Source organism: Pempheris klunzingeri, chromosome 2, assembly GCF_042242105.1.
Source record: "Pempheris klunzingeri isolate RE-2024b chromosome 2, fPemKlu1.hap1, whole genome shotgun sequence".
Classification (NCBI taxonomy): domain Eukaryota; kingdom Metazoa; phylum Chordata; class Actinopteri; order Acropomatiformes; family Pempheridae; genus Pempheris; species Pempheris klunzingeri.
The window spans coordinates 27,795,890-27,814,404 of NC_092013.1; the positions used below are offsets into that span (position 1 = coordinate 27,795,890).

Consider the following 18,515-nt stretch of genomic DNA (forward strand, 5'->3'; position numbering starts at 1 on the left):
CCTCCTCTTCCTCTCCATCATTACGTCTCATGTCAGCCCATTGCTCTTCTACCTGCCATCCTTCCCCAACTCAGTTCTGCCATCTTGTTAGATGATTTTGATTTGATAGAACACCTCTGACGTCAGTAAAAAGCTTTATAAATTTTAAATGCCACACCTGTTATTCCTAGAATTCTTTAAAATGAAGTGTTCAGACTTTGCTGATCAGCAGAAACACGTAAAAGTAGCTTTCTACAAATCGTACCCTTTTCAAAAATACATTTAAATTCAAAAATGTAATATCAAAACTTTCACCTCATAAAAACGTTGCTCTGGATCAAATGTCTTCATCATCAAGCTTCCAGCTCCCTGAGTGCACAGCCTCGAAGGCGTCTGCTGCTCTAAGAGGAGACAAAGCAAAAATATAATATGATGTTAACCCTTTGAGGGACTTCAGCACTTTCTAGTGTGTTATGATTTTTATTTTTAGCATATTTTATCAGTTTTTCATGCATATTGCTTATAATTTTGCAAGATGGTGAATTTTTCAGAGTTCTCAATTTTTTTCATGTATTTTTTGTGTATTTTAGACCATAAAATGATGCGCATCATGACAAAAACATGGCAATTTAAGGGTTAATTTTTTAAAAAACTAATTAAAATTTGATATGTATGATTAGGGCTGATGCTGGTCTAAAAAACTATTTAAAAAAAATTTTAAAAAAAGAAAGATTTTTAACATTTTTATGGCTTGTTTTTATGCATACACATTTATGTGTGTAAGGATCTTTAACGTGATTATTTCTGAGGACCTTCAAGGGGTTAAATTTAGAGCACGGATTAAGTAACCTGTGCACATGAGTTTTACTTTGAGTGTTAATTGTTCACAGACTCCATGACTCTTCCTGGGCACCGCTACAAACTGCGGCCTTGAAAACGAATTACAGGAGTTTATTCTGATTCTGCCAGTTTACCAAAAATCACTTTTAGCACTTTTTCAGTCCATTTTCCAATGTGGGTCTGACTGCTGGAACTTTATTTCGGTGATGCATTTGAGTGTGTTGATTGACTTTAGAAGTCAACACTGTGTTTTCTCCACGTTTGGATTCCCCTTACTGCACAGTAGGCTATGTTGGAGGCTGATTTCCCCTCCTCTAAATTACTCCTAATCCAAACTGACAAGGATCTAAGGCTAATGTGTTGTGTGATGTGTACTGTACCTGTTGTAGGGTCCTTTGGGGCAAACTGTATAAATAAAACTAACTTCGCACAATGATAACATGAAAGGTGTGAAAAACACGCCTGAAGCCAAATTGGGCCTAGTACTTCATTAAAAAGTATTCTAAAAAAAAAAGACAGCTTAACCCTTTCATGCATGAATTATGATCAGTCAGGATTTTTTTATTCATCTTTAGCCATGAAAAACAAGGTTTGAACTTTATTTTTTCAACCCATATTTTATAGATATGTTTACATGTCCAGTAGTTGAAATATAGCCAGTGATGCATGATGTACACTTCAGTGGACATGTGATTAATCATCATTTCCTCCCAATATAAAATCAATACTTGAAAAATGTAGCAATTGCATGACTCCTTGAAAAAAATGAGCAACTTGGTGTTTCTGTCTGTCTGTCGACCATCTTGGCTTGGTACTGGGCGGCAGTGGACGAGATGATGCAATAACATATACTGTAGTGGCTGAGGTGCAACTATGCATTTCCCTCCGCCATCAGGCTCCTTAACAGCCAATAGGAGTCACAACTACCTCTAATCTGCACATTGATCTTTATGTTAAGTTGCACATTTTGTAAATATATTGATATGTTAAGCAATAGCAGTTTATTTAGCAATAGTAGTTTATATTTATATGTTTTTATATTTTATTCTGTCCTCTTCTTTTTTTACTCTTTGGCATTCAGTGTGGATGTCAAAGTAAGATTTTCATTGTACAGGGAAACCCGTTTCTGCACTGTACACTTGACAATAAACGCTTTGAATCTTGAATCTTGAAAACTCGTGCATATACAAGACAACTTTTTTTTTTTTACAAGGAAAGCTTTTGAATAGCTGTGCACTGTAGTGACCTCTGTGCATGAAAGGGTTAAGCATGCAAAAAGATTGTAAACTCCTCCACCTGCTCCTCTGAGGCTCTAACCACCCCCCCCCCCCCACCACCACAGCGGACCACAAGTTGCGCCCAGGCGCAGCAGAACTTGTGGAGGTCTCTGCCTCCACCTGGCGATAGATGAAGAGAAATGTGGAGCGGAGGGGCTCCGGGATCCGCGTCTCCTGCTCCGGTGTGTGTGTGTGTGTGTGTGTGTGTCTCTCTCTCTCTCTCTCTCTCCCCCTCTCGCCATGAATGAAAGCCTCATCCTCAGGTATGCCTCCTAACCCTCAGCTGCGCTCCAACGACCGTCAGCAGCAACAACTCCAACTCCCGGAGCCCGCCGCGCTCTCCGCGCTCTCTGCCTCTCTTTCCCGGGTGGATGGAACAAACACATCACAGCCACGGGAAAAAATTAGTGCTGTGATATAAGTGAGAACTTCAAGGATTCAGAAGAAGTGATTTAAAAAAAACAAAACAAAAAAAACCCTCAGCCATGGCGACAATCGGGGATTTCGACCCACTCAACTCCACCGTACCTGCGACGAAGATTGAAATCACCGTTTCCTGCAGGTCTGGACCACACACACGTTCCCTCTCCACTCACCTGTCATTCATCTTCTCGCCTTCACATATTTGCACAATTGCGACGCTTATAATGAAAGTGTGATTTGTGGCTGTGTTTTAAGGAGCTCTCTTGTTCTTGTGTGTAGTTTGGTGCCATTTCGGGTTCATCCCAGACTTTTCCTCTCCTCTCTCATCACCACTGTGTGTCTTTAACGTGCACGGAGAAACTCTTCTTTTTTTTTTTTTTTTTGCAAAGGAAGAATTTGCATGCGCTGTGGGTGTAGAAGTGCGTGGGGGTGCAGTAACCAACAGTACCAGGATTTATTCCGAGTGCCTTGGAGAGCTCCGGAGAGCGCAACTCTGAAATCACATGAATGCGTGGATATTAAATGTGCTAACTGACAAGACTGCGAGAGAGAGAGGGGGGGGGCACTGATTGTGGTGTGAACAATGATTGTTTTAATAAGAGCAAGAGAAACAATCAGAGAGGAGCCATCTGACAACATTTCAACTCATTTTATAAGCAGAATCTAATTTTAGCACTAACTGTAGTCCAACAGCTCTGATATCACAAACTGTGAGGCTCAGGAGGAGCAGTCCTTGTGCCAGTGGTCCATTTCTAAAGATGGTGATATGTTTTAGCTGTAAACCAGAATAAATGAATAGAAATAGGTAAATAGAAATAAGCAGGTTTAATAAAAACTAATTGTCCAAGAGAATAAAAAAATGTTTTTTGAAATAAGGTAAGTTTGTGTGTGTGTCTTAAAAGTCAAAGAATAGTGATAATAGTGAGAAGACAAAGGAAGTAAAAGGACAAAATAAGAAGAAAAGGAGCTGATGCAGGCGGTGTTGTTTGGATGTCTCCATCCTGGTGTCAGGTACCGAGGCGTTAGCTCGTTCCCTGATATTCAGCCAAGAAGCTGCTGAACACAGACCTGAGCAAACCCCTGCTGTACGTAAAGCCCCTGGAGAAGACCAACAAAAACAGCAGTTCATAAAAATGAATCAATATTTTCAGGATGCCATAAACAACTGTCCCCCCCCCCCTGAAAGACTTGAATATACTTCGTTCTTAAAAGCTAGAACTGCAGTGCAAGCCAAAGCTTTCCAAGCAGCATGTCATGAGTCCCACCCACCCCTGCCTACACCCCCACTCCACTGCCATTATATGATTTTTGTAATATAGTGACAAGATTCAACAGTGAATGAAAGGAAATTAGTTTATTTTGTATGCTAAAATCATAATTTACATGCAGGATATTGACGAGAAAAAACACTTTCATGCACTTGTTTCCTTTTTGTTTGATTATTATTCATTGATTTTGAGCTTGTCTCAAGTGTTTGTGATTTTACTCCTGCTTGATTGGTTGTTGCAGCCTGTGCCTGTAGCATAAAGATGATTCATACCTGGTAAATGACCGAAACTTAGCATTTCTATCAAGCTGAGTGCAGATGACACTGTGGAGGGACACTTCTCTTGGACAGAAATGAACATCGTGCCTTGTTAAAGGACGAAACAAGACCAGGGGGTGAAGTGAAGGCATTCTTTTTTAACCCATCTGGTCCACTCTTTATTTTGTGAATTATTCAAGCCATAACCAGAGGCTGAGGTCAAAGAAAAACAAGTAAGGGAGGGCCATGAAAAGCAGAACGTCATACTAACTGTGAGAGTGTGGAGACCGCTGACTCGCTCTGTGAAAAGAAAACGAAAGCTGTCTGAGGCAGAGTACTGTGTGTCTCAGCTCAGTGTGGGCTGTTCCTGCACAAAATCTACACACACACGTTTTTTACGATGGGATTTCATTTTGAACCCAGTGTGCAATGGCATTGAAGCTTCACTTCCATTTTTTACATTTACAGTTGTTCAAATGGCTACTTAAAAAGCAAAAGATATTGCTCGTAGTGACAAACTCACAGAGAATCATCATGGGATTCTGCAGTGTTTGAGTGTCTGTTGGTTGGTTTGGTTTTGGGTTTATGGCAACCTCAATAAACCCACTATTCACCAGCTGTCCTGCACCAAACAAGTTAGCGTGTTCCTGTTCACTAGTCAGTGAACATAATTTAGCATTTAGCAATTAATAGCCAGGTATTTCCCTCAGGAATTGGTAGAGACCAAAACAGAGGAAAATGGAGAGTGAATACTGACTTGTGGTGAGAATATGTCAGTGTTGTGTTGTGTGACTTATTCTGCTGCCAAAAAGTGGCCAAAAATGAATGAATACAAATTTAATGTTACGTTTTGATAACAGTATTTTCTTAAGGCGCTAAAAAAAATCATACTGTTTTCAGTTTCAACCATGAAACGCTTTACGGCAGGGGCCCTTGTCACTGAGTATTGGCAGGCCAGGATATAATGGCCAGTGCTTCCCTTCAGACAAAAGCATTTCCTTGTCCTGGGTCATGTCTATAAGCTAACAGCACTGGAAGCTCCCGATTGTGACAAGCTGTTCCTGGTCCTCAGTGTCCCCCAGCCCCACCAGTCTGTAGAGGTTAGAGAGGGGCTGCTTCAGTTCCCTGACACTGACAGAATGGGGTTGGTTAAGTGGACCCCAGAAGGATCCTCACTGCTGAGGGAGAGAGAGAGAGAGAGAGAGAGAGAGAGAGAGAGAGAGAGAGAGTCTGGGTTTTTGAAGGCTGACCTTTGTTGAGAGAAAACGTTGAAGAAACATTTAGCAGTGGAGCTGTGAGGAACCACCTTCTAATCAGGCGCTTGATAAAACAGGTCTGTCCTTTCACACAGGACATGTTGACTGGCCAAACACAGGTGTAATTAATCATTTTAACAATGGCTACATTCCATTCAGGTGGATCAGTTCTAGCTCCTTGCTCCTGTACACTCACTGACTTGCTGGGATACTTAAAGGGCAACTCTACCCACGTTCCTTTCCGGGTTTCTCCAATGGAAATGCCAATTATATACCAATTCTCAGGTGAGCAGTGGGAAAAAAGTATTTTGCTACTCCATAAACTGGTCTAGATCCACAACTGCCGGAAATGAGAATGCTGCAATGAAAAAAAAAAAGTTTCACACAGTTATCATTTTTTCCACCAGGCTGTCAGAGTTATTCCATCTTAACTTCACCTCACTACTTAGAAGCATTGGAGAAGACCTCACTCCCTGGAACAGCTCACCTGTCCTCTTGATTGGAAGAAGAGCAGCAGTAAAAATGTCGGCACTACCAAGAATGAATTATATCTGTTCCATGACCCCAGTCCAACCGGCATCACACTGGCTCAGCTCCCTGGACTCCATCATTAACAGATTTTACTGGAAAAAGGACAGAATCAGTGTATATACACTACAGAATCCCAAAGACCAAAGGAGGTCTAACAGCAACAAAATTAAAATTAACAAAATTAAAACGAAATAATTATAATTTTCTGTTTTTAACATGTATATGAACCCACAGAATGATATAACATTATCAACAACTCCAAAGTAATGTACTGACTCTTTAATGGAACAAGCCATCATCAATGCTCTTAACACCTGAGCTTTCCAGAAAGAACAGAGGATGATACCTCTTCACATTCCAGCCAACCCTAACCACTATTACATGCACGTGTGAGGCTTCATGACCTCCAACCCCACCCATTCTTAAGAGGTTAAACCACTGGAGTTTGATTATTGTGTACATAATGTGTTTCTACCTGGCTGGTGAGAGGAATTGGTCACACATTTTGTACAATTATTATTATTCTTTTGATGGATTTTATTGTTCCCATTTGACTACACCCATGTGGATAAGCTAGAGATCATCTTGTCTGAGTGTGTGAGTAAATGCAGACAATCACAAATCCTGCAATCCAAAACCTGGATAGTTTTAAATATGATAAGCATCAAAGTGAACCTATCAAATGTACTGCGCCCCTCATTTGTAGGCCACTGATGGGGCTGCACCAATCAAGATTTGTATATATGTCCTGAATTAACCACTGGGGGCAGCAAACACTCTTCACTCTTCATCATGTCCACTTTGTACATGCATCTTTTCCTGTGTGGATACACAATTTGAAGCCCACATGGGCAAAGAGTCATGCTGACATAATGCAGATCTTAAGGATTATAACATAAGAATTTTAGAAGAATAGGCCCATTTATATTAAACAGTTTATTGAACAAACAACTGTCACTTGTCTCAGCTCCTATTCATCTGTGAGGCTGGGCATTCCTTTCCTCTTCCAAGTCAGACAACACAAGGTAATTCCTCATTTCTCAGGGGACCAGTGGAATTCCTGATCAAATGTCAGCTTCTTACTCAGATGTAGACATCTTCTAATGGCGTTGAAGATAATTCAGGATGACATGCATCACCAGCCGAGCCTGAGAGAAACATCCCCGGTGACAGAAACATCTTGAAGGTGGATTCTAACTCTTGTTATTCCCTCTCATCAGAACAACTGCTGCCTCTCCCAACAAGCCAACCTCTGAACTCAGTCTGATCTGAGGTGCTTCTCCATCACCTTCGTCCTGACTTGGCTTCTTTCATCTTCCTCTGTCCGAGAGGGCGTGCCCGATGTGTTTTGACAGATACTTGACATCTGGATGATCTGAAAAGTAGCCATGCTGTCTCATTATCTCGTGAACATCGGATTATTCAGAGGAGGTTACCTGGAGGTGAATATGTGATTCATTTCTTAAAGGTTCTCCTGCTCTGTGACCTCACTACTTATACCCTCTTTTTACATCTTGAAGTAAGTCAGCTTGTGTTTTAATATGAGGGAGATTTATCTTAAGGAAAAATAATTCAGTCTGTCTCTACAAACTTGATGTCCCAGTAGTTCTGTTCTCTCCTGTCCCTTTTTTCCATTAAGGGTTTTATCCTACAGCCCAGATATCGTGTTGTAGCTCAAAGCCACGGCAGGTGGTAATGAGGTGGCTTGCTTTCCCTATTCAGGTTACAATGCTTGACGTTTCCGTTTAGATGGATAAGACAAGTGGAAAAGGGAAATGAGAATCAGGGGATAACCGGGAGGATTCATGATCCCAAACAGAATGACAGGCAGGCAGCTGCAATCGACCGCTCAGATCTGCTTTAAGTGTTTTGTACGTGATGGCCGTTTGACGTCATGTAGGGATAAGAGAAGAAGAGGAGATCCATGATTGTTCGTCACAACTAGGAGCATTTGGAGGAAAGCCGCCACTGATGCTCAGCAATATTTCCATTTAGGTTTAGGAAGTTATTTTTAGTCTTATGCACAGGATGTAAGCTGCTGGTATAAATTCTGGTGTTGACTGAATATTTCAGTCTTCTTAACACATCCTCTACCGTATGTGCTACAGTTTTCAAGCCCCCATCATTATGTGAAACAACAACTTTTTCTGATAACAAACATAAACGTAACTTGACAGCATTATTAAGCCGATATCACAGAAGCCCCTGTGAAGTGCAGCAGATTGGTACACTGGTCAGGTCAGTGTCAGTGGTGCACCAACACCGACTGATGACATCTGTGTCAGAAAACAGATCAGCATCAGGTATGAGAGTCCTGTGAGAGTCTGGGTTTTTCCTTGGTGTGCTCAATAAGTTGCTGTTGTCCCTTCACACAAGTGTCCATTATATTGGTTTCATAATGTGGCAGCATGGTGGTGCAGTGATGAACACTGTTGGCTCACAGCAAGAGGGTTACTGACTCGAACCTGCGTGCCACTTGCAGCCTTTCCGTCTGGACTTTGCATGCACTCCAGGTTCCTCCCACAGTCCAAAGACATGCAGGTTAGGTTAATTGGTGACTCTAAATGGTCTGATTGTATCTCTGACCAGTTCAGGGTGCAGCCCGCCTCTCGCCCAATGTCAGCCGGTCACGAAACGTTCTTCAAGAGCTACGTACAGCCATTAAAATGTCTGTGGATTTACTGAGTCCTGTGAGATCCTCCAGAGCTTTAGTATAACTTAGGCAGGCTTCAGTCAAGTTATATTGAATCACATACTCGACATACACCTTTTAGTGTTTTATGTGGCGTTTTCTTTTGCAGGCATATAGCCACATGAATGCCAGGGCTCACATTGTGCAAATGTTCCATCAAAGCAATTTTCCACGTTATACTATTTTGCAAGATCATTGTATCTGCATCCTGGGCAAGCTCCCAGTAACTGCCTCAGACTCTGAAGCCAATTTGACATAGCAGCCAAACCATGTAATAACAGTGGCAGCAAATGTTACACGCATTTATTAAACAATCCAGAAGTGTCAGGTAATGTGCACATGAAGCCCTGCTACTGTAAAAACCTTAAAGTGCCTATACAGTATGGAGACTTGATATGATTAATGGATCTTTTCTAATGGTAGAAGCTTTTGTGCAGTCTATTTTTTGCTTTCAGCCCATTTTCTCTGTCACTGAATCACTGATTGCATTATTTTCATGAATTAATTAATGAATTTGTCTCCTCTGTCCACACATACATTGTGGCATTTTTTTCTTGATGGCTGCGTGCACTGATGCTTAGGCTACACCACAGATAATAAAATTAGAAAAAGAATTAGTGAAAGCAGATCCCCCGTAGCCATCTCTTCTTAATTGATACTTTGACTTTTCCACCTCGTAGCTTCATTTAAAGTTTTGAGTTTTAAAGTTTGCGAAACCACATAGAAGTAGTTGTGTTAATCAGACTTCTTAAATGGGATGTAAATATAAAAGACATAAAGGAAGACCTCACGTATTTTGTTTTCCATGTGTGCTCTTTTGGAGGGGAATCAGACAGTTGGACAAGAGTAGGACTTTCTCCAACCATAGTGGTGTCAGTGGCACAGAGACATGCTGATCTGTGGGTTCAGAGTTGTAAAAAGCCTTTATTGGATTGTTTAGATGTAGTATGACAGACAGCATTAAGACAGCTGTTGCGTTTATCAGCCATTTGCATTCATCAGACAAGAAGTTGATGCATTTCCTGCTCGACTGGCTTGTTGCTGTGTCCAAAGCAGTGACACTGTGTATTTTGCCATGAAATAGATCAGTAACGACAGAAAATGGTTCTGCTGTGTAAATGCACAAATCTGATTTGATCACTTGTCAATGGCAATATGGAGGCTCTGCCTTAAAGACCAGGCTGCAAAATGACTCAAGTTTGGCTGCAGTGTAAGCATGGTGTATCAGTGTGTGTGTAAACAGCTCTGTCAGATGATGTGTCAGTGTGTATGTGGGTTAGACTCACAGTCAGATAGTGTGGATGGAAGCAGTGTTTTTCTTCTGTCTTATATAAGTGGCAGCCCGCCTGCCACCCAAACGCCGCTCCTCTAGATCCTATTAGACAAGCTGAGCGTGGCAGCCACCCTGCAGTCTGCAATGATTACCGCTGGCACAGGAGTGCCTAAATGAGACAGTGGGAAATGAATGACCTCCCCTCTTGTGCAAGCAAAGCACCTATTAACCCTAACAATCCTCCACAATTGATCCCTGACTTGTGGGATGCCAGAATTATGAAAATAGCTTCCTGGAATTGATTGAACTGATTTTTTTAGACCAAACATTTTATAGTTTTGGGGGTGCTTATATGATTATATCTATCACCTTACGTTGTTAGAAACAAGTAGAGTTAGATGGATATTTGGGTATCGTATTGCTGAATATTTTATTTAATTCAATTTATTGTAATTAATTTAAATCAAGGGGTGGCTGTTCAGACTGCATGTTCGGAGCAGGCCAATGGCTTCGCTCCTGGAGGCGCTGATCTGATCAACACTAAATTCCCTTGGGTTCACAGCAATACACTCGTTAAGTGTGAAGTTGATCGAATGAACGGTTCTCGAGATGAACACAAACATCTGAGAGGCCGGCCATGTTGGAAAGGTCTCACACACACACACACGCACACGTCAGGGGTGGAGAGGATGAGAGGTGGTGTTTGCAGCCACCGTATTGGAGAGGTCAAGAGGTCCTGATCTCTTTTAACGATATCTTTAACATTTCACATCCAAACAACGTCACGCTCGACACTGTCCAACAAGCCCAGGTTACAGTCACCGATGACACTGAGAGTCAGATGAACACTTGTCCTCCACACCTTTACTTTCCGTCTCACACCACGAGGGGCATACCGTTTTCTATAGTTCTGTTTGTAAATATTAGTGCAGTGCCTGTTTGGAAAGGGCTGAGTGCTTGGCCTCTGGTATTAAGAACCGCTCATGCAAATAAACATTTTCTTTTATACCTAGCCTAATTTAATACCTAATCATTGCTCACAGCTCAAAAGTGTTAATTCTAAAAATTACACCACTAATGCTGGAAATGTTTGAGCTTGCTACAATGTAACATCTCTGGTGTCTTCGGTCTCTCTTTCTTCATCTGTTCTTGAATGCACTGTAACGGGTGGCAGAGAACACACTGCACCCTGCACACCGTTTGGTGGTGTCACAGTTAAAAGGGGTCACCTCTCAATACACTACACAGTGTGCACTTCTGGCAGTAGTAACGCACTACTAATAAATATGTACTATGAATTTTGAGCTTGCACTCGGCACTGCACTTCCTTGGGTCCTCAGCCGTACACCCAACAGTCCATCAGAATAACAGCTGTAAACAGTTCTTGAAAATTCAAAGACAGACACACATTCAGACAGATATACTCCTTCCATTTTAGTTAGATATTTAATTTACTTATTAGATGAGTAAGCAATCAGTAGAGTCATTGATAATGAAAATAATCTTTTACACCTCATGTCTCCCCTAAAGCTTTGGGGAGATGTTAACAGGAAATATAATGCTGCCACGGATTCAGTGAATTATCTGTGGACTCCAGCTTGAGACACCAAGCATTTATGTGTTTACAGTTTGCCAGGTTGTTCCCATTAAAAGTGAACCAAATTAGCGATCAGCAGTTCCTGTTTGCTGTGTATTCATAAATGTAGAGACTACTGTCACTTGATACTTAAGAGAACTCAAAAGCGTGATGATTCTCAGGCAAGTTCTGGCGCTACAAGGAGGGGTTTTTCTGTATGGATGATCATTTGAGTTAATGATATCCTCGGGAAGTGTAAGTCACTCTCCATCTAACATGCACATCATGGGTGTGTTTTCAGATTTGACTGAGCTATGACTCAGAGAAGGAGCACAATTTTTTGATGCAAATTTTGGCAATGAGGCGCTAAAGCTTTTAAAGAAGCTGTGTGTCACAGCCTCACGCTGCTGTCTGACCTTGTGGGTAAATTGGCCAAATCATTGGCCAAACTACAACAACTGACATCCTGTAGTTTTTACAAGACTTTACAATATTTGCATGTACAGATTCTGAATTCTTCAAACAAAATGACAGACTCCATGTAATTTTAAGAATCGTACAGAGCATAATGTCATATGAATGTTTATGGTTTTTGGTGTACTTCACTGTGGCGCTGTAGTTATTTCAAAGCGGCACAGCAGCTGTGATGGCTGCACAGTGTGCTAGGTGGTCTCGTGCTAAAACGTGACATTGGTGGTGCTTTCAGAGTGAAATGCCAGGTAGGTCAGTCAGCACGGGGAGCCAGGCCTTCTCAGTGGGAGAATGTCAATCACAGCAGGGGAAGGTCTCTGATTGGATACTCAACTTCCACCATATCATGTCGTGAAGGTCTCAAGCATAAGGCCACATTCCAAGCGAACGCCCCTTCCTCACCCCCCACCTTAAGTTAAGTGCTTCACAGAAGTTACGGTTAAAAGCCAAAGGAGATTATGTGCTCTCAGAGTAAAAGTGCTGCACCAAACAGAACCCGTCACAGTTTAAAGAAGACAGACAGCAGTCCTAGTTGCATGTATATCTTATTATCTTGGTATTTCTACTGGAAAGCAGCATGCTCTCTACAGTAGTTATGTGCCCCTTTCAAAGATGTGCGATTTTGTTGCCTTATCAGAGAAGAGCCCCTGCCAACAAGCAACCCCTAATAAGTCCCTCAATATACATATTCACCCAAAGACAAGAAATGTAAGTGGAAAATCATTGAAAAACTTGTCTAGAAATACAGACATTTGAGCCTCATCATTCTATTGATCGATTCGCTCACTCTCTGTTCATTTTCAGGGTGCTGTTGATGTTCAAATTCTTTAAGATCTGTAACTTGTAATGAGAATTGTAATGAGGGTGCAGCTTCATCATCAACCAAATCACTCACCAGTCAGCAGCAGTGCACTCACACGCTTCATGTAAGATGTGCCCACACTTACAAAATAAAAGCAACATTGCAACACGCAAAAGGGATGACTTGATCAAGCATTAAAAAAGAAAACAGGCTTCAAATCCCTCAGGAAATGTCTCCAGTGCCCTGCAGATGTACTGTATGTACCAGCCAACACACGCTCACATCTATAAGGCTATTTATAACTGCAATATGGCACCAATAAACAGCTACACGATGCTCACATGGACAAAACAAATTGATGACTCAAAAAAATAGACAAATTAATAATCATGTCTCTGGCTTCACCAGTAATGACCCGATAATGTGGTAAGCAGGCAGAGAAATCTAGTACAAAGACATCTTTCTGCAGGCCATCCTGTAAGTTAGCTCAGATTCACACGGAGGAATTCCAGAGGAAGTTCTGCAGATGTTATTTTGATTAAACAACACACTGATACATATATATAAATTATAAATCAGCAGAATTTGACCTCGTTGAACCATATAGTTAAGTGGCAGTTTTCAACAGTTTTCATTCAGTTCCAAAGTCTTGACGGTACTTAGCTTGTGTCACTCACTGCTCCTCTGCTCTCTATTGAACAAGGTGTTATCACAGTCACCTCTCACTAATGTATCAAGTTGTAAGAAGGAAACTGGGTCATAATCCTGGCAGTGATTTGAAGTCTGTGTTATGATGCTTTTCTGTTTGTGTGTGTGTGTATGATTCATTTCCCTTGCTGCTGCTAGAAAATAAGGAAGCATGAAATCCTCCTCTGTGTGAACTTCAGTGTTTCTGACCAGGGAGTGAGAGTTTGCACCTAGCTCATGCCTTTCCAGTTTTTCTTTTTGTTGGCTGTTGAGCTGACTGGAGAAATTCCAGTGACTCAAATAAACAGACACATTCAAATTGTGCCCACACTGCACTAATTACACACAGGACTGATAGTGCTGTAGTGCTCAGAGGGAAGGAAATGAAGCTGTCCTTGCAGGCTGTTGGAAGACAGACGCCTGTAGGCGAGGAAAGCTGCATGTCTTTAAATGGGAGCCTTTTTTCGGTCACAAAGCTGTTGGCTGCTATCCTTAAAGGAAGTTTTTGCTATATTGTCTTGTTTGTGAACTTGTGAACCTTGAAATAAGTTCATGTTGAAGTACTGTACTTTATTCTGAAAGGGCTGAAGAAGTTGTACTATTAATTGTAAAGTCAGCAAGAAGAAAATGGATGTGGTGGGGGCAAAGCAGCGTGAAGGGAATGAAGCCTCACACCAATTATTTTATATCATAGCCAACTACCAAAGAGAGACTGTTTCTAATTTGTCACCCATTTTGAAAGTGTCCTGATTTATGTGATTTATTTGATTTTAAAGACTTGCCAGCCAATCAGAGATGAGTATTTTCCATTTCCATGCCATGAATGTAAACATTTTCCAGGAACAGTTATGCACTGTACATTGCAGTCTGTAACTAGACAGAATATAGCCCATTTGATTTGAAAGGTAACTCTTCACTGTGTTTCGGCTTTTAAAGGCCCCATATTCAGGTTCAGACTCGTATTTGGAGGTCCTACTAGAGTAGATAGGATAGAATGTTCAAAAACACATTATTTTTCTCTGCTGCAGCGTTTTTCAGCCTCTGTTTGAATGCTCCGTTTTAGAAGAACAAAAACAGTGTGTGGAAAAAGCAATGAAGGACAGCGAGGTGGACGAGGTTTTAAGTGCCAGTCAGCCTGTTGGTGGGCTCAGGGGGTCACATGATCAACTGATCAACTTTATGACGTCACAAAGGAGCCAAATCTAAAGGGAGAGTTTTCAGTGACATTTACTGAAAGATGGAGCAGGAGAAACAGATGGAGGATGGGTTTCCCTTAGAGCCTGAGGGTCTCTGGACACAGAATGGATAAATGTTTAATTGAAATGACAAGTACATTTTGCATAATATGAGACCTGTAAAGGACGATTGGGTCTTTGTTGTTGTTTCTTGTGCCTATATACCCTTTATGTTCACTTTGACAGTGTTTCCTCGTTGAGCAGCAGTGGAGGTGTAGAATCAAAAACATTGGGTGGGTGTTAAATGGTGTTGAAATCCACTTAAAGGTGTGATAAAGGCTACTTGTAAGGATTGGCTGAGTGGTGAAAAGAGGACACACCAAACACCAAAAACTGCTCAGACTTGTGGTGGTGAAACTGTATATACAAAGTGACAACAAACAAAACTTTTCAAAAAAACCAAAAGAAATGTCAAGCTTCCAGCAGATCTGCACCTGAACAGCTCGACCAACCAAATGTACCTCTTGGTTTTATACAGGTAACTCCTCCCTCAGACAAACCAACACTTAGTTCATTAACAATACGATGCGAAAACAATAGAAACAATACCCAATCATTTCTGTAGCTGTCCCTAGACAGATATATTAATCATACAAGTTGTTTAGGGCACTTAAGCAAGCCTATCCTCTGAGACCCCCCCGCTCTGTACTCAGAATGGTACAATCTGAGTCCCCTCTGCTGTAAAGCCCATTGGAAGCTCTGACTTCCTGTTTCGGCTGTCTGGACCTGTGAGCAACAGGTAAAATGGATAAATGCTCATGCACCAAACATTTTAGTTACTTGATCTTCATTATAACCTATACGGCATGATTTAGCACTGTGACACTATTGAAACTCATGCACCCGTATTCTTTAATGGACAACCCAAGATTTTTGACATCACAGCCGGAGGGTTCAGACGGTCTCAGAAGCACCTTTAATTCTGATTCACAGGTGAAATACAATGCAATACAACGCTGGGGTTCAGGAAGCGCCGGGCTCATGACTGGTTCTGGTCAGGGGAGCCAAGAACTGGGGTTTTCCAACAGATTTTAAAGGGCAGAGTGTCACAATATCACACGTAGCCATTGTTTGATTGGACGCTAAGGTCTGTACGTCAGTCTCCACCAGCCATCAGCGTTGTCTGCGTAGGCTTGTGTCTATCAGGAATATGTTTACAGAACAAGAACTCTCTGTTTCTTACAATCAAGATATCACACCTGCTTCTTAAAACAATGGAGGAGACACCAGTCTGTCAGGTCACACTGACCTGCACAACGTTTGAGGAACATATGGAACACTTGATTTAAAGTTCTAATTTACATTCAAGACATTTTGTCACAATACCAGAGTTAATAGTTAACAACTATAGTTAACACTACTCATTCTATGTATTCATTTGATGTGGAGAGTATCAACCTCAAAGCGCTCATTGTTTCACTGTATATCCAGTGTGATGGAGTGCAGAGCCAAAACAAAACCTCCCTAATGCTGGGCTTACAGCAGACGGACTGTGCTTTATATGAAGATAGCAAATGCAGTAACACAGAACAGAAGGAGGAAAAAGCATCCTATATTGGTGAATAATTTCATGTGTGAGCCACGGTATGTTTTCATGTATTGTAGAGAGTCCAAAAGATACCCGGGCACAAACCCAGGACTGTCTCAGGTGTCCTGTGACATCTGGTCACCCCAGAGATTATGCTAATCTAAGCATAACGCTACATTCACTAATCAAGTCATCTATCAGGGAAAAATACTACATGTGACTTCTTTGTGACTTTAATGCTGTTGTGTTATGTTTAATTTATTTGGGCCAGTTAATGGGTGCCATTGGGAGCCATTACAAGCCTGGTGCATTACAGTGATTTATGAATGACTGAAATTGTATATTAACTGAGATCTCAGCATCACAGACAGAAAAACGGTCTCTGTCAATCTCTAACAGTCTTTTCCTTTTGTTGCAGAAACCTGTTAGACATGGACACCTTTTCAAAGTCAGATCCAGGTAAGTGCCGCCACACTTGCCTTTTAATCAAACGCAACTTTCCTTTTTTGTAATTCCAGCTCTGAAGTGATTTCACATCCTCAGTGCCATTTACACACCACAGCACATTTCTCAAACTGACTTTATGCAACGATTACTGAATCACTACCTCATGCACCTTATCAGTGCACAGCAAGCACCAATGAGCTGTAACACAGTGAGTGTTAGGAGAATCAATACAGGATTAGTGACACTTAATGATTGCTGGTCACACACACACACACACACACACACACACACACACACACACACACACACACACACACACACACACACACACACACACACACACTCACTCACACAGACAACATGAGATACAGTATGAGCAGCAGTGAGTGGTGGACAGCGGAGAGTTACTGTGATTAGTTCAACAATTTGTGAGACCAGAGAAAGAGAAAGAAAGAAAATGTGAGAGAAACAGTGACAGAGAACAAGTGACTCAGAGAAAGAAAGCACAATTAGCAAATGACAAAGGATGACAAAAAATAAATAGCATGGCTGTCAAGAGAGGTTTGTGCTTGACTGGTGAGATAGAGAGTTACATCTTTCTCCGCTGGGATAAATAAAGTAGATCTCACATGGTTTATCATTTTATTATCCTCATCATGGTCGTTACCATCTTCCATCATCTTGCATGCTATTGCTGAAGTGTGTATTAGTATATTTTATGTGGTTATGCTAGCTATACTTTAGGTCCGTACCATTGTGTTTTCATATTCTAGTCTATTTCATATATGTAACATTTCATTTAATACAATTTAGTTTGATTACATAGTATACTAACCTTTGCATCACTGCTCTGACATTTCTTGATTGCTCCCGACTAATCTTACAATTGGGCCAAATTTCAAACGGATAGGGAGGTCAACGGCTGATTTCCTAATTGCCCAAACAATCAATGATCTTGCGGTCAGCTTTTTGATTGGCTGTCTTTGAGTTTGAGAAGTTCTGTGATCCCAAAGGTCCTTGTTATTCCTTCTTGTAGTGTATTGTAGTGTATTGTGTATTGTATTGTAATATCATTGGAGCAGTATTTTGCATGTTCTGGCCCGACACAAACGGTGCTGTGACAGAAATTAAATTTTAATTTAATACATTTTGGTTAGACTCAGAGACAAAGGTTTACCATGATTTACAGAATGAAAAACCCCAGATATACATTATTTTTCCTGGGTCAGAGTTGCCAGAATCTCTACAGAGGACATGACGAGTGCAAAATTAGCATGGCCCACGGACAGTTTGAAAAATACCAGAATTTTCCTTTAATACATCACTGACTCAGACGTACAGTATAAGACTGTATGACATGCTTTTGAAAATGGTCAGTTCTGTCAGATACACGTGACTCATACTTGGCCTGTGAATGCTGCATAGACATGCAACCACACAAACAGTTCCTTAAGGGACTGTTCAAAGTGTGTGTGTGTGTGTGGGGGGTGTGTGTGTGTGTCATCAGTGTGTCCATGCATGCCTGTGTGGTTGTTGCTCAGATTGATAGTGAGTTTGATAGTGAGTGTATATGTAAGTGCTGTTGGGGTCATGTATTCCACACGGACTGTGTTACTCTGTAGCTCAGATAAAGGAGCCTCAGATCTCAGTGCCAAAGCACACACAGTACTATCACCAAAAGAAAAGAAATTCTCTTTGAACATTAGTCGCACACTACAACCTGACAAAACCCGTGTGAGCTTGTGCTGCTTTTTGCTTGACACAACAAAAAGTCAAGCCAAAACAAATCGGGTACGAAGCAGGCGCTCCCTAACTTTAAATCCGCCTTAGGTAGAGGTGCTCTGTGTACTGTGTGTGACTGTGTAACAGTCAGATTTGCAGAGGGAATTATGGCAACGACCTTTCTATAAGTGCAGACACAAGGCTATTTCAGAGTTCCTGGCAATGGATGAAGGGGTAACACTTTTAGTCTA

General features: G+C 41.3%; 1 protein-coding gene across 1 annotated transcript in view; it reads left to right on the top strand.

Moving 5' to 3' along the window:
- Positions 1 to 2,581: 2,581 nt before the first annotated feature.
- Positions 2,582 to 18,515, top strand: part of LOC139209562 (copine-9-like) — a 127,014-nt gene continuing 111,080 nt past the window's right edge. The window contains exons 1-2 of the mRNA XM_070839325.1: positions 2,582 to 2,658; positions 16,514 to 16,554. Coding sequence (XP_070695426.1) covers positions 2,582 to 2,658; positions 16,514 to 16,554 — 118 coding nt within the window. The remainder of the gene's footprint in view (positions 2,659 to 16,513; positions 16,555 to 18,515) is intronic.